At 44.0% G+C, this 13,636-nt stretch overlaps 1 protein-coding gene across 1 annotated transcript in view; it reads left to right on the forward strand.

Moving 5' to 3' along the window:
* Positions 1-13,636, forward strand: part of GLI2 (GLI family zinc finger 2) — a 190,831-nt gene that overhangs the window by 118,917 nt on the left and 58,278 nt on the right. The window contains exon 3 of the mRNA XM_017823590.1: positions 4,812-4,917. Within this exon, the coding sequence (XP_017679079.1) occupies positions 4,812-4,917 (106 nt within the window). The remainder of the gene's footprint in view (positions 1-4,811; positions 4,918-13,636) is intronic.

Here is a 13,636-nt window from a genome sequence, read left to right on the forward strand (position 1 = left end):
TGTTTCTGCAAATTTGTTGAGAAAAGCACTACAGGTACTGAATTATCTAGACAATGATCTTTTACTTTTTTCCTCAACAAATTACTTTCCTTGTTGATTGTAAAAATGCTTATGCACTATTTCTGATGGCAAAGAAACCCACTTAGAGCCTTGACTGCTTGTTCCCACAGAAGACTGTTGGACATTGATAGGAAAACCATATTTTTTTTGCCCACATGGTGTCCTGTGCAACTTTCATGTACTTCAGATAAAGCAAGGGGAGCCCAGAACATATTTGGTGGTAGCAAGGGTGTGCGTGGGGGTGCTTCTCAGGATCTCTTCCCAAACAGTCTTGCTGCAGCACCCCAGTTGCAAGAGCCAACAGTGGACGTTCTTTAAATCCTTTCTCAAGGCCTTTCTGAATTTTTTTTGTAAAAGCAAACTTCAAATGGAACCCAATTCAGCACTGGGGAGGGAGGGGGGGTGATGGGTGTCTGATTTCTTTTCTTTTTCCATAATTTTATTTTATTTTATACATAATCACATATGTAAGCTGAAGTATTTGGAATAGAAAAAGCTTACTCGACCCTTCCTAATTTTCTTTTTTGGGCAGCTCAAAAAGAGGTTCTTCTGTGAGTGGTGTCAAAACGGTTCCTCTGCTTGCTGTACAAACCCATATGTGCAGTCTGTGTTTCTCTTGAAGCACGGTTTTATCTGTGGAGATAATCAAAAGCCTGCATCATCCTCAAAAAATGCCTGTTTCTGATGCCTCCCACCCTGATTCCTGGGATTTTCGGCAAAGGGACATCCCCTTTAAACCTGTGCTTCTGCCTCATATCTTTTCTCTTTGAAGCCAGAGGGTTGGCTGGCCTTTGAATAGATGAGGATGAGAATACAGCAGTGGGAGGTCTGTGTCTTGCTCATAAACCTTGGCCAGAAAATCAGCTCCGACAAGTGGGGACAGGTAGCAGCGTCTTTCCTCTTATCAAATGGCACAGTGGAGCAGACACATTCCTGCAGGATCTGCAGCGGGGTGGAAGGTGGGGCCTCCTGACTGTGCCTCGCCTCTCTGCCGCCGTGCTTCACCCTGGGAGCTGCGTGCCTCCAACTTGTTGTAGAACTGTGTTATTTCTAAAGAAAACACCCTGTTTTCTCATTGTCCCTTCCCCTTGGGTGCTGGTTTTGATGTGTTCTTCAGTTTCTCTTCCTTCAGCAGGAACCAGAGGAAGTGTTTATCCGTGGTTCCAGTGCTTGGGACTTCTGGGGGATGCCTTGTTGTGCCTTTGTGCCTCAGTGTATTGTACTACATGGTTTAGTGTGGCCGGACTTTTTCCTGAGGGACAGCTTTCCCCAGGCCTCCTGCTAAAACCTTCCTCCCTCTTGTGTAAAACAATCATCATTAATGCTAATTGGGCAGCTTTGGGGTTAAATCTGCAAAGATTGCTTGGGTTTGGTAAATCCTCTGCCACTGCAAAGCAGATAATGTTAAACAAAAGATCGTCTTGATTAGATTAAAGTTGGCAAATTCATTGCCCTAATCATCATATTACCCTTCCTGTGGCTATTCAGGAATACATCACCGTAACTTACTTGAAGTAATTGAATATAATTGTCTTTTTAACTCCTATGTGTAAAACATCCATCTTTGTTAACGGCATGTGTTCCTGTCCTGCTGCCAGCTCTCAGCCCTCTTCTGGAGGGGTGGGAACAAGAAGCAGAGCCAGGCTGACGTTTATGAATTGGTAGTTGATTGCCTATAAAACCATTCATTATTTCTGACCAAGCACCTGGAAGAGAATAAAAAGGAACAGCACCAGCCACTGGATCCTGTAGGCTTGGCTGATGCTCCCAGGCAGGGAAGCAGAAGGGAAGTTGTGAACTGGAACATTGCAAAGGGACGTCACAAAAAACAACCCTTCCCCTCATCATTAGTGACAGCCGAGCACAGGGCACATGGTGGGGTTGGAAATGGGAGTGTGAAACAGATGCCCAAGGCAGAGGTATTACTGCCCCTCCCATGGACCAAGTAGGTTGAAATGCTAAAAACAAACCCGCAGTGTCAGTGGGAGGGAGAAAGTTCATGGAAATTTTTCTCCCATTAATAAGCAGAGGTGTGAGGGGGAGATGTCATTTTTATATCAATAGATAGCTAGGAAAGGAGGCCAGGCAGCAAACAGTCTGTGTTTTTTATTTCCCAGCTTTCCTGGGTGACAGGGAAAGACTCTTTTAGCACAAAAATTTCCAATATTATCTCAGCAATCAATCATGTACAAATGCACAGTTACAAAGTAAAACATAACTGGCCTGGCTTTTAAGATATTCAGTTTGACCTGGTTTTAGTAGTTTAATCATTATTAATAAATTAAACTGCTCTAGGGAATGGGCCATAGGATTAGGATATGATTATCTGTATCATTAAAACTCAACTACAATGGCAAATACAGTTTCAGCCCATGTCAGTTCACAATTTCCTGCATTTTGGGGGTTAACTCAGCCCTGGACCTGTCCATTACTGGCAGAGTGACCACCTTGTTTTGGGAGGTTGGTAAACTTCACCTATAGGGGTGCCATGAGCAGGGCTGTGAGTTGATCCCAGGACCACAGAAGTGATGCTGCTCCTTTGGGTTTATTTGTATGGCATAAATATGGGGGTGAGCACTGCAGGAAGCCCAGCCTAGGGCCTCAGGCTGGAAGAGATGTTGTCTGCCATTGGATGTCTGTGCAGGGCCAGTTGATTTTGTGACCATGCTTTGTATGTGACAGTGTAAAAGCTCCTGGGGACAGCAGTGTCCCCAGGGAGGAGGCCAGTAGCTTTAGGTTGTCTGCCGACCTGGGCAGCAGTTTCAGCTGAGCATGATTCGGGGAGACCAGAGGCTTTACTGTGCTGCAGGAGCAGGGCATGGTGTGTGACAGCTCAAATGTGGTGTATTTTTGACCTGGAGAAACACTAGTTACCTCTTAAAATGAAGACTCCTTACAAGTGTCCTTATGTAACAGATCATCCCTACTCAGAATGGTTAAAGGGTGAATCTTCCTCCTGCCAAAGCAAATCCTAAAGGATGCGAGTTCATTCTTTCCCTGAGCTGCTTTTGGAAGAGGAGGGGAGGGGAGCAGAAGTGGGGGAGGTGGTTAACAGTTACTCTACTGTGTCCTGACATTAGGCGAGCTGCAAAAATGCTCCCAGTGTATCAGGTAGTGTGAAGTGCCAGCCCTTTGCTGGAGCACAGAGAGCAAGTCTGCTGCAGAGCCTTAAATACTTTCCATCCCGACTACCTTCGCTTAACGCCTTTCAGCAGAGTTGGCAGGAAGGTTGTTTTTGTGTAGTCTCTCACCTCTCCCGGCAGCCTGGCTGACGGCGCCTGTGCTGTACTGTGCTCAGGGATTGTACGTTGCAATGGGAGTAGGAGCCTCAGATCCTCTGGCTGATATGCTGGGAAAGGCGTATATGAGGATTACCCGCAGGCTTTGCGCGACGGACCCAAGAGGAGCACATCCCCACCGGACGGAGTCAGAGTAGCTCTGTTGCAGCTGGAGTCACAGATGCAAAAGGCTGACTTTTAAGTCTTTCATAGAAAAAGAGTTTGGCGCTTACTGGAGTTTGCTGAGCATCAGCGAGAGATTTGGCCCAAGCCTTGACACTTTGGTTTTGGATGGTGCTTTCCCACTCTACAGAGAGATGGTACCTGTCGCGGAGGCAAGTCACAGTGAAATATGGAGCACAGACTGGGTTTTGAAATGCTCACTTAGGAGGTTGGTTTTGTTTTGCTTTTAGTCTCCAGTTAGACAGAAAGGCCAAGAAACCAGAGAAGGAATGGGAAAACCTGCAACGATATTAAGTTATGTTTAGCGAAGAACTTCTGTGTTTGTAAAGGCAGAGCAAGACCAGCATTTTATCTTTAAGCCAATCGCCGCCACAAATCTAGAAAGGGGCATCTTTACAGATGCGCTGAGCCCTATCAGAGGGTGATTGTACGGTATCGCTATTGCGGTCGTATGGTATTGCTGTCGAGGCTCTGCTAATTGTATTTCTTTAGCTTCTGTAATTTTAGCAGGAAGGGCCCAGGCAGCCAGGCAGTGTTGTTGGGGGTGGCGAGGAGAAATAACCTGATGAATTTTCCATCAGCTCAACTCACTCAAATATTCTCGCTGTTAACTTTTGGGGTCAATAATAAATATTAAAACCTGTAGATTTAATAAGTCAATGTAGGTGTTCGGTGCCTTTTGAGACCACTTTATCTTTCCATCAAAGATGAAACAAGCTTCTCAAATGAATAAAAAATAGGGCCTCAAGTGATTACAAGTGAGAGCAATTTGGGCTTCTCTCTCAGAACCTGGCAGTAGGCGCTTTTGAGCCTCTTTTGACTGCCTAGACGTTCTGCATTAGCACTGCTCTTGCTGTTATATTTTTAGGTAAATATTTTCAACTTGTGTGTACAGACCTTCAGGAACAGTGTTTGCTGCCACTCCAGGCTTGAGGGACGATGCAGGTCTGGATCCCACCAGGCTCTGTTGAGTCTGATTTGCGTTGCAAGTCTAGTTTTCCTTGGTGCTTGCTATAATCTCCTCAAGTTCAAAGAGCGCTTAGCTGCTTGTCTTTGTCAAAAACCCTGTTGGAGATCTTTTATGTCGAAGATGTAGGATTTCTCCGCATGACTTTGATTATTTATTCATTCCACTTCTCTGGTGTATGATAGCGCTGATATCATGAAGACCCCTTGTCTTGCACTGCTCTTGCTCTGAAATTCATGGAGATTTAGTGCCTTTGAAATTGTTTTAAAAGGGAAGGAAAAGTTTTTGAAGTCCCTTTTTTTTTCTTCTATTCCCCATAACAGTGCCGCAGCACATTTTTCCGGCCTTCCACGCTCCTTTGCCAATTGACATGCGCCACCAGGAAGGACGATACCATTACGAACCTCACTCTATCCACGCTATCCACGGGTAAGTCTTGCACCTCCACTTCCATGCTTTGCTAAAGTGTCAGCCACATGCAGTATGCAGAATCCCACTGCTAAAGTCCCAGGGACTTACTGTTCTTCTGGCAAGCTGACCGTACTGGCCACCCTCCACCTCATTGTCCCCATCCAGTGACAATACTGACCTCCCTGGCAGGAATGCTTTACAGCTCTGTTAAGCCTATAGAAGTGCCCTATAGCAGCAGGATGGGAGTACAGGGCTTCTTTGTTGTTATCCAGCTCAGGTCCCAGGAACAGGCTTGTGTTTTTGCACCCGCCGTGTTTCTCACATCATACCTTGCCTGGGTCATTTCTGTCACCATCTTGGCAAAGACCCAAGCACTGGTCCCTCCCTTTGGAGACCTTGTGTACCATTCCTCCCTGCCTGCCAGCTCTGAGGACAGTGGCAAAAGGCTGCCAGGAATGCCATAGTTCAGTTTGATTTCACTGGACAACGTCCCGAATGGGCTGGGCAGTGTTTTCTAAAATGTGGTAAGAAGCCAGGTTCTCATGTGGGTGTCCACTCCGGAGGGGCAGGACTCTGGGTTTTGGTGGTGGCCTTCTCATGAAAGTCTCGCCTCCCCAGGGCACCTGATGGGCAGCGAGCACAGGTGCCGGTCAGGACCTGTACCCTGAGAGGGTGATTCATGGTTAATCTCCTCATCCAGGACATGACAGGTCAATAGTCCTTGATGTCTTGAAGGAGATGTTTATAGAGAGATCTGGGTTCACCGCCTGTAAGCTTTGAAGAGGGCAAGGAAAATGGAGCCAGCAGAGATGTGAGCAGACGTTGTAATGACCATGTGGCTGGAAGGGTTTCGTCTTGTCTCTGAAGACAAGATGGGAGATGAGGAGCAGTGTAATGGGGTTGGTGGTCCCACAGCCATCCCAAAATCCTTCAACCCGCAGCTGTAATGGAGTGCCCAGACATCTGGTGAGGGACAGGTCCCAGAGCACTTGGCGTAGGGGAACCAGTAAGGACTGGAAACCTTTTGTAAGTAGAGCAAGGGAAGAACAACTAGGACTCATCACTTACAAAACTCTCCTTTGGTCCTCTGGAGTCCTATTGTGGCTTCACTGTCTGGCCAGTGCTCATCCAGCTTTGCTGCGGCTACTTGTACTTTTTCTGGATGGGTGTGAGCAGGGGAACAGTCCCTCAGCGGCAAGTAATGCAGACAGCAGCAGCCAGGAGATCTGTGGAGTCCCACAGCTACCAGGGCTTTATTCCGCTTCCAAAATACTGCAGGAAATAAATGATAGGGCACTCCCCCGGATCCTAGCGGAAGACAAGTCATTGTCTTTTTGGCTGTCAGTCAGTTTGACTGGATGTTTGAAGGGGCAGAGCAGCTCCTTACATACAGAGTGCAAAAGAGAAATGACAAAGCAGGTTGGTAACATGGGAATTGGGGGGGGGATAAGAGAGATGAATGAAATAGTTCTGATCTTGCTTGCAAGTACATGCAAAAATTGTAGAAAAAGAATAATAAAACAACGTAATAGGAGATAGTTAATAAAGCAGAACTCTGGCTAATAAAGCACGTACTGACTTCTGAAAGGGGTAGTATTAAAATCAGTGGTTAGAAGAGAGGGTAGCAGATGTTCTGATGTTTGTCACATGTTATTTGTGTGCTCAGTGCTCCCCTTCACTCCTCATGAGAAGCATTGGATGCACTTTATCTATGCTGGGGCTCCACAGCAGTTTTTTTCTCCAAAATGCAACTAAGAGCTTGCCAGCTGATGCTATGTACCTGTGAATCATATTCCCAGTAAGGGGAGCCAGTATTTTATTTTATTTTTTCGAAGTTTTCCAGCTCTCAACCCTGGCCAATGTATAGCACTGGCAGATCAGGCTTTAGTTCATCTGCACCAATATTAATAATCTGTTGTGTTAGCAGTGATCACATTTGTCTATCAGTGGACCAAGTATCCTGCTTAGTATTTGGGTACAGTTGTTGGCAAATAACTATTTGCAAACAACTATTGCCTTTCTTCTTTGTGATTCCTCACCTTCCCAGCAGCTCCTCTCACAAAACCAACTTGCAGGGTACTGGAGAGAAAACTTGGTTGTGCGTCTTAGAAGAGGAAACATAATCTTCTTTGCAACTACCTGGGCACTGCCCTGAAAGGTGCCTTTGTGGCTGGTGAAGCACCAAAGCTGAGCAGCCAAGTACTTCTTGGCTGCGGTTGTTTTTTAGGGTCAAGGGAACGCCACTTCTGTTTGGCTATTTTCCAAATGCCCTGTGCTATGGCACAACCACATTGGGAAAATTCTCAGCAGCTGTGGAGTTAGTCTCTCAATCATTTTTCCTCTTTAAATTTTACCTGCAACTATCTTAACCTCATGTCCTGCCCTTTACTGCTCTAGTGTTTATTCTTCTTTTCTTTTGTCTTTCTTCTCTCTCGTCCAGTCTCTGGAGGTCATAACATAGCACTCACCCTCCTTGCTGGAGGATCTCCAATGTGAAATCATCCAGAACATGATGGTAGAGCTGGGCTAGAACATACTTAGTGGTTGCGTGGCTCATATTCGGTAGAGTGGGTGGACTTTGCGGAGACAGTTGAGCCTCCAGAAATTGTACTCCATCTGATGGTGCAGAAATCAATCCTTCTTGTTTTAAAAGCAGACAACACGTAAAAAAAAAGAAAAAAGAGCACATACATATTTTCACTCTAGAAAATTGTGGCAAATGTTTGGAAGAAAAATTGTGTCACTGCGTTTTGGCTTTATGATTAATGTGATCGGTGCCTGACAGAGAGTCCCCAATTCATCAAGTCCATATTCTAGCCGTCTGCTGTCTTGACGGTACCAAATTTATCTAATTATGTGAACATTGCACAGCAAATTAAGTGCAGTCTCATTTGTTGCTAACTATGGGGTCTTATTATCTGCCTGCTGCATTATGTCAAAGGTTTGCTTCCTGATTGCTCGATGTGACATGTCAGTGCATTCCCCTTCATCACTGTTTGCATTTGGCCTAATGAGAACATACATTATTTTTCTTAACTGGAGGGAACTCCAGTTGCAAGGCTCTCTTGAGCAGGACCACCTGTGGGACCCTTTTCTTGGGAACGTAGATAGGAATGTGGAAAACTCAAGTAATAAAAGACCCGTGGGCCAAGATGGGCCTGAAAGACTTGCTGCATTTCTCTTCAGTGTTGTCATTCCTTCTGTCTCAGTGATATCGCTGTTAAGTAGCATGACAAATAATTTTCGGGACTTGAGTCTTCTTCCAAATCACTGAGGATTTATTATGTACATCCAGAAGCAGATTTTGTTGGTGTTTCCTTGAAGTATACTTTTTTGATTTTTTTCAGGGTGTTGTTCCAGTGTTTCTGCAGTCCTTAGGACAACCTACTTTTCTGTACAACTTTTCTGTTGTTTTTACTTATTTGGTGGTGCATTTTTGGACATCTTTCATTTTTGGACTTTTTTTTGGCATCAGTAATAGTTTGACAGAATCATGGTGCTTGCTTGGCTTGTCTAGAAAAATAAAGTACCTCATTCAAATGATCCTTGAGCTCTCCGCAGTCTCTGTAGAAGAGCAGTGGTGGGTGTTACATTTGTTTTCTGCGTGCAGCTTTCATTGATTTGTCAGAATTTCACTCTTTACCACTGGTTGTAGGTAGAACATAGGTCAGCGCTGTTGGAGGGAAAGTCATCAGCCAGGGTGTGTCTGCAGGTCCAAAGCTGAACCAGAGAAATTCACTTTATAAGATTGAACAGGTTCTTTTAAAACAAAAAGGATACTTTGTATTTTAGTGAACTTCTTCAGAAAAACCCTATTCCACTGGGGCCTGGTCTCTGCAATAACTCCCATCTACTTTAAACTAAGGGGACTCAGTGTCAGCTTTGCAAGACCAAGCCCTTGACTCCAGAGGAAAGCTGCTGGCAGATATCAGAGGTGATTACTGATAGCTCCCCTGCACTCCCCACTATTTGGTGTGCTCAGCTACACTAACTTTTTTTTTTAAAGCACAACAAAAATAGCTAAAAACTACTTAGCTCAGCTTAAAAGTCCCTGCCAATGCAAGAGCCTTCGGGGCTAACCCTTGTAAACAGCGTGCCTAGGCTTGACTCAGCAAGCAGCTTTTTAACAGTAGCTCCTAAACTGTGGTTAAAACCCATCAGGCATTACGCAGTGTAACAAACAAAAGCAACCTTGTTTTTCTACCAACATCCTGGTTTTAGGATGCAGTTCTGACATTATTTATTAACAAAATATTGTTCTTGCTCTTCTGTCCACAAATAAAAATAGTAAAAAAAACCCCATAGCTGATAATCACAAATTCCATGGCTTTCATGAGGACTGAATTGTCCCAAAGACCTAAACATAGAGAAGATTCCATCTCCGTGATAACGTGGAGTTGCCCTTAATTTCCCTCTGGTAGGGATTTTATCTCATTTAATCAGGGATCTTCTTCCATTTCCCTGAGATCTTATTATATTACAGATTTTCCCTGATATCCAGCCTACACTTTTTTTCTTTATCTGATCCTATTACCCCTCCTTGTTGAAGTTTGTTTTGTTTTTACTGTGTTAAAAATTACAGAATACCTTTTCAGGACCAGTTCCAATGCTCCTGAGCTGTTTAGGCAGAGTAATTCACAGGCAGGCAAGGTGACTGTTGAACTTTTCATCATAACAAGACCATGTCTCAAGTGTTTACAAATTTGCCAAATTTAATGTCGAGCCCAAGATTTTCCATGTTGAATATCTGTTTCAGGCTGGTTTTCTCTTTCCTTTGTTGTTTTTTGTGAGATTCAGCCAAGGGAGGCCAAGTGAGGTTAAGGGAAAATATGTTGTTTAGCCATACAAAAAATAATCATCATCATCTTATAACTGCTTTTAGAAACACTAGTGTCTCTTACTTTAGAGTTGGAATTTGTTATTGTCACAGATGTGCCTTTTGCTGTTCCCATTCTACAAAAACACACACAAACCCCCATCAATTTTGCCGGATAGAAATCCTTTGAAAAATCTCCCTTCCAATGCACACAGTGAAGGCGTGTTGGAGTTTTGCAGTGAAATTTTCCGAGTGCCCTGTGGCCCTGACCACGCTTCAGATGAGCCTTGCCAGGGCTTACCTGATGGTGCTCCTCATTTTCTGTTGGGGCCTCTTTGTCATCCCCTCCACACAGGGGGATTCATGGCTCCATGGCAGAGAGGAGCTGTTTGCACTGCTCTTGGAGCCGCTTTTGTATATTATTGGGCATGCATAAAGTGCCTTCAGTTAGCCTCCATGGGACACAGCTCCCACGAGGCAGCAGCTGGGATCCTGTCAGGCAGTTTGGGATGGGACCCCTGGTAGTGGTTGTTCCTGCAGCAAGGATGCCGCTCGTCTGAGCCACAGAATATACACACCAATAAAACCTGTGTGTTTTCATATTTACTTTGCTACTGGAGTAGAAAATCTTTGGCAGGCCGTGATTGATGGTTCTGTGCTGCTTAGGAGACAGAGCGAGCTCCCTTCGGAGTCAAAGCAAACAGCTGCTCAGAGAGGCCTTCTTATGTGTTTTGCAAAGTTTTACGACTTTCACCAAATAGATACATTGCTCATTTGGGAAACAGGTTTGGGGGCTCCCACATCCAATTTATTTTGTCCCCTTCTTTCCCACATGCTTATTTTATTTATTTAAGAAAATAAGAATGTGTGAGTTTTCAATGGTTTGCAGAGGCTGGTCCCCTCCAGAAGGCTGGTTCAAACCTCTGTAATTAGCAGGAGTGTGTTGCTTTTAGGTGGCTCTTTGGTAACATACATGAGGTGATTTGGGGGATTGTCAATACCAGGATTAATACTTGATGGTCACTTGATCCATCTCCAGGAGACCACAAATTAAATACTGGGCTGCTACTGTCATGCTTTGGGAGCTGGAAAAATTACTTTAATTCCATCTGTGCTTTATTTTTCCCATCTCTAAAATGCCATCATGGCATTCTGATGTCTCGAGAGCTAAGCAAAGTCAGGTAGTCTGCGACTCCTTTTGCTTCCCAGATTGGGCTTGTAGCATGTTTTCAGACATCAGGAAGGAAGTCCACAGCGCTGCCTACCTGTGCAGAAACTGAGAAGGTACACACTTAGCATGTTCTGGCCTCACTGGGAGGACAGGCTGATCAGGTCTTTTGAAAATGGGGCAGACATAATCCAAAACACTCATCAGGGATAGAATGTTTCTGTAGGCTTTTCCAATCTGATAAACTATTCTACAGAAAAAAAAAACCAAAAAAACCAACAGACAAAAACAAAACAAAAAACCAACCAACCAACCAACAAAAAAACAAAACCAAACAAAAACAAACAAACATAAAACAAAACAAAACCAAACCAACCAAACACAAAACCCCGCAGCTTTCTCTTTTGAACCCTGTTAACAGTTTTCAAGCATATTCCATTATGGGAGAAATCTGCACATCTATGCCATTCCTTAAATTCAGGGTATTTTCGTTATGTGTGTTTAGTTAAACAGCTGTCAGAATACTTTGAATGACTCAAACCTGAAGTCCAGAGTGACTTCAGGGTTCAGAGTCACTAAACTATGCAATGAAACACAGATCGGACTTAGAAACATTTGGGCTGTATTCAGATGCTGAACACTGGTGACATTGAACTGGAGTGAAGGGTCTTGGTGAGCTCAGATGGAGTCGTGCCCACTTAGTGAAGATCTGGGCCACCAAGTTGCTGGTGCTGTGAAAAACTGCAGCTCTAATTTAGCCTAATCACCACCAGAAGTGTAAAAATGGCTAAGACGTTGTAGTATTGAGAACAAAAGCATGATCTTTGAGGTCTTTTATGTAAACCTCTGGCATGTGTTCATTTAATATGATGTCACTCTATAATCCACCATTGCTTTTAAATGTCATTCTCAGAGCTTCATGTCAGCGAGTCTTAAGTGATAATCCCTTTGCTTACCTCACTTTATAGTAGATTAAAAGTGACTTCATGCTTCCACCTTATCCGCTGTTAAGCTTGTGCTTTAGAAAAAAAAATATTTGAACTCACTTCTCCTGCTGCTTTCTAAAGAGTTTCTAAACAGAGAGTGCGTGTCTTTCAGAAGCTATCTCAATGGGATTGCCCGTTCTCCGTTGCTTTCAGCATCTGTGAAAATGGATAAATGTTCAGTGCCAACTTCCTGCCCTTTTAAACTCCAGCGTTCTGCATTTGTTTCTCAAGTTTTCTCTCAGCTAAATGGAGACCACTGCCCCTCCTGGCCTCTTCTTTTTCTTAATCCTAAATAAATCCCCTCTCTAGATGACATTTCACCTCTCACCAGCTTCTTACAGTCATGAAGACAAGATGATGGAACCTGTTGCGGTGTTTTGCTTCTCTGTAACACATTCTGTTGTACAGCGCAGGAGTGTGTGGGTTCCCCCTTTCTGGTCTTGTATCTCTTGGTTGAACTTTTACTCTATCCTGTAGCAAATCCTCTCTCAGTATATAAAGCTCTCCATACAGTTCACCTTTCTGGTCCACCCTCCATTTTTTCTCTCCCTGAATTTCACCCTCCTGCTCCTAACACACCTCCTTGTGTAACACATCCCACCAGATATTTGCTGCATGTTGTCATATCCTTCCTCCCTTCTCTGGCCAGGCTGCAGCCTGCAGCATATAGTCGAATATCAGTCTGCTCAGCCTCCTCATTTTCACTGCATTTCTCTGAAATCCTTCCAGTGTGTGTGAAGATAAATGGCCAAACCTCATCCATCCCATTGGCCTGTGGAATGAACCCTGTGGCACATCCCTTTTCAGGTGCTGGTTAATCTGTATTCCCAGTTATCAGTGGCCAAGGGGAACAAATCACACAAGGTGCTGAGAGATAAAAACTAATGGTAGGAATGCTGGCTTGTGATACTGGCCAAAAAAATGTAGGATTTTTAATGTCCATACAGAGCGGAAATTTTCAAATCTCATCCAAAAGTTCCCCCCACGCAGCAAAGAGCAGAGAAGTCAATTTACCCTGGATGGATGAAGGACTGAGTCAACTCTGCTGGGATTAGAACATGTGGTTCGAGGGATCCTAGGTATTTTGGGTCTGATTCTCGGACCACCCAGATGGCTGGGGGAAAGTTAAAAAAAATAATACTAATAAAAAAAAGGACCCTATTTGGCAGAACTCTGGATTTGCGTACCCTGCATGGAGCTGACGCCGTACAGACACATCTGCACAAACCAAAGGGCAGAACTGGGTGCTGTTACTCTGGCAAATCTCAGATCTGCACAGCACTCCTGTGGGAGTGCGTGCATTTAAGTGGGCTTTCTAAATCCCTGGCTTTGACACTAAACCACGTATGTATGTTCTTCTTCTGTGTGCCAGACCATTTTGAGAATTTGTGATTTTACACAATTTTCTGCCTTGGAGGCTTTTCTTTCCCATTCTTTTATGTTTCACCAGTGATATTAAATAGACAACTAACAGATAAAATTTAGAGCATTCTCAAGGGTCAAATTTTTAAAGGTCTCTGTGTTATTTTAGATCATAAATCTCATTGTATTGGGTCTGGCTAACAATATTTGAGAGTGAGTGTTGTAGGTTTCCAAATACTGTTGACTCTTAGAGCTGGCTTGTCAAGTGCTAGTAATGCAAAGCCTCAGTGGGTTTTTCAAACATCACAGTTTATGTCAAACTCCTTCAGCCTCCATTGAAACTCAGGACACTAAAGCCAACTCTACTAAAGGAGTTAAGTACCTAAAAATTAATAGAATGGATGG

The sequence above is a fragment of the Lepidothrix coronata genome, unplaced genomic scaffold (assembly GCF_001604755.1).
Source record: "Lepidothrix coronata isolate B3197 unplaced genomic scaffold, Lepidothrix_coronata-1.0 Scaffold103, whole genome shotgun sequence".
Classification (NCBI taxonomy): Eukaryota; Metazoa; Chordata; class Aves; order Passeriformes; family Pipridae; genus Lepidothrix; species Lepidothrix coronata.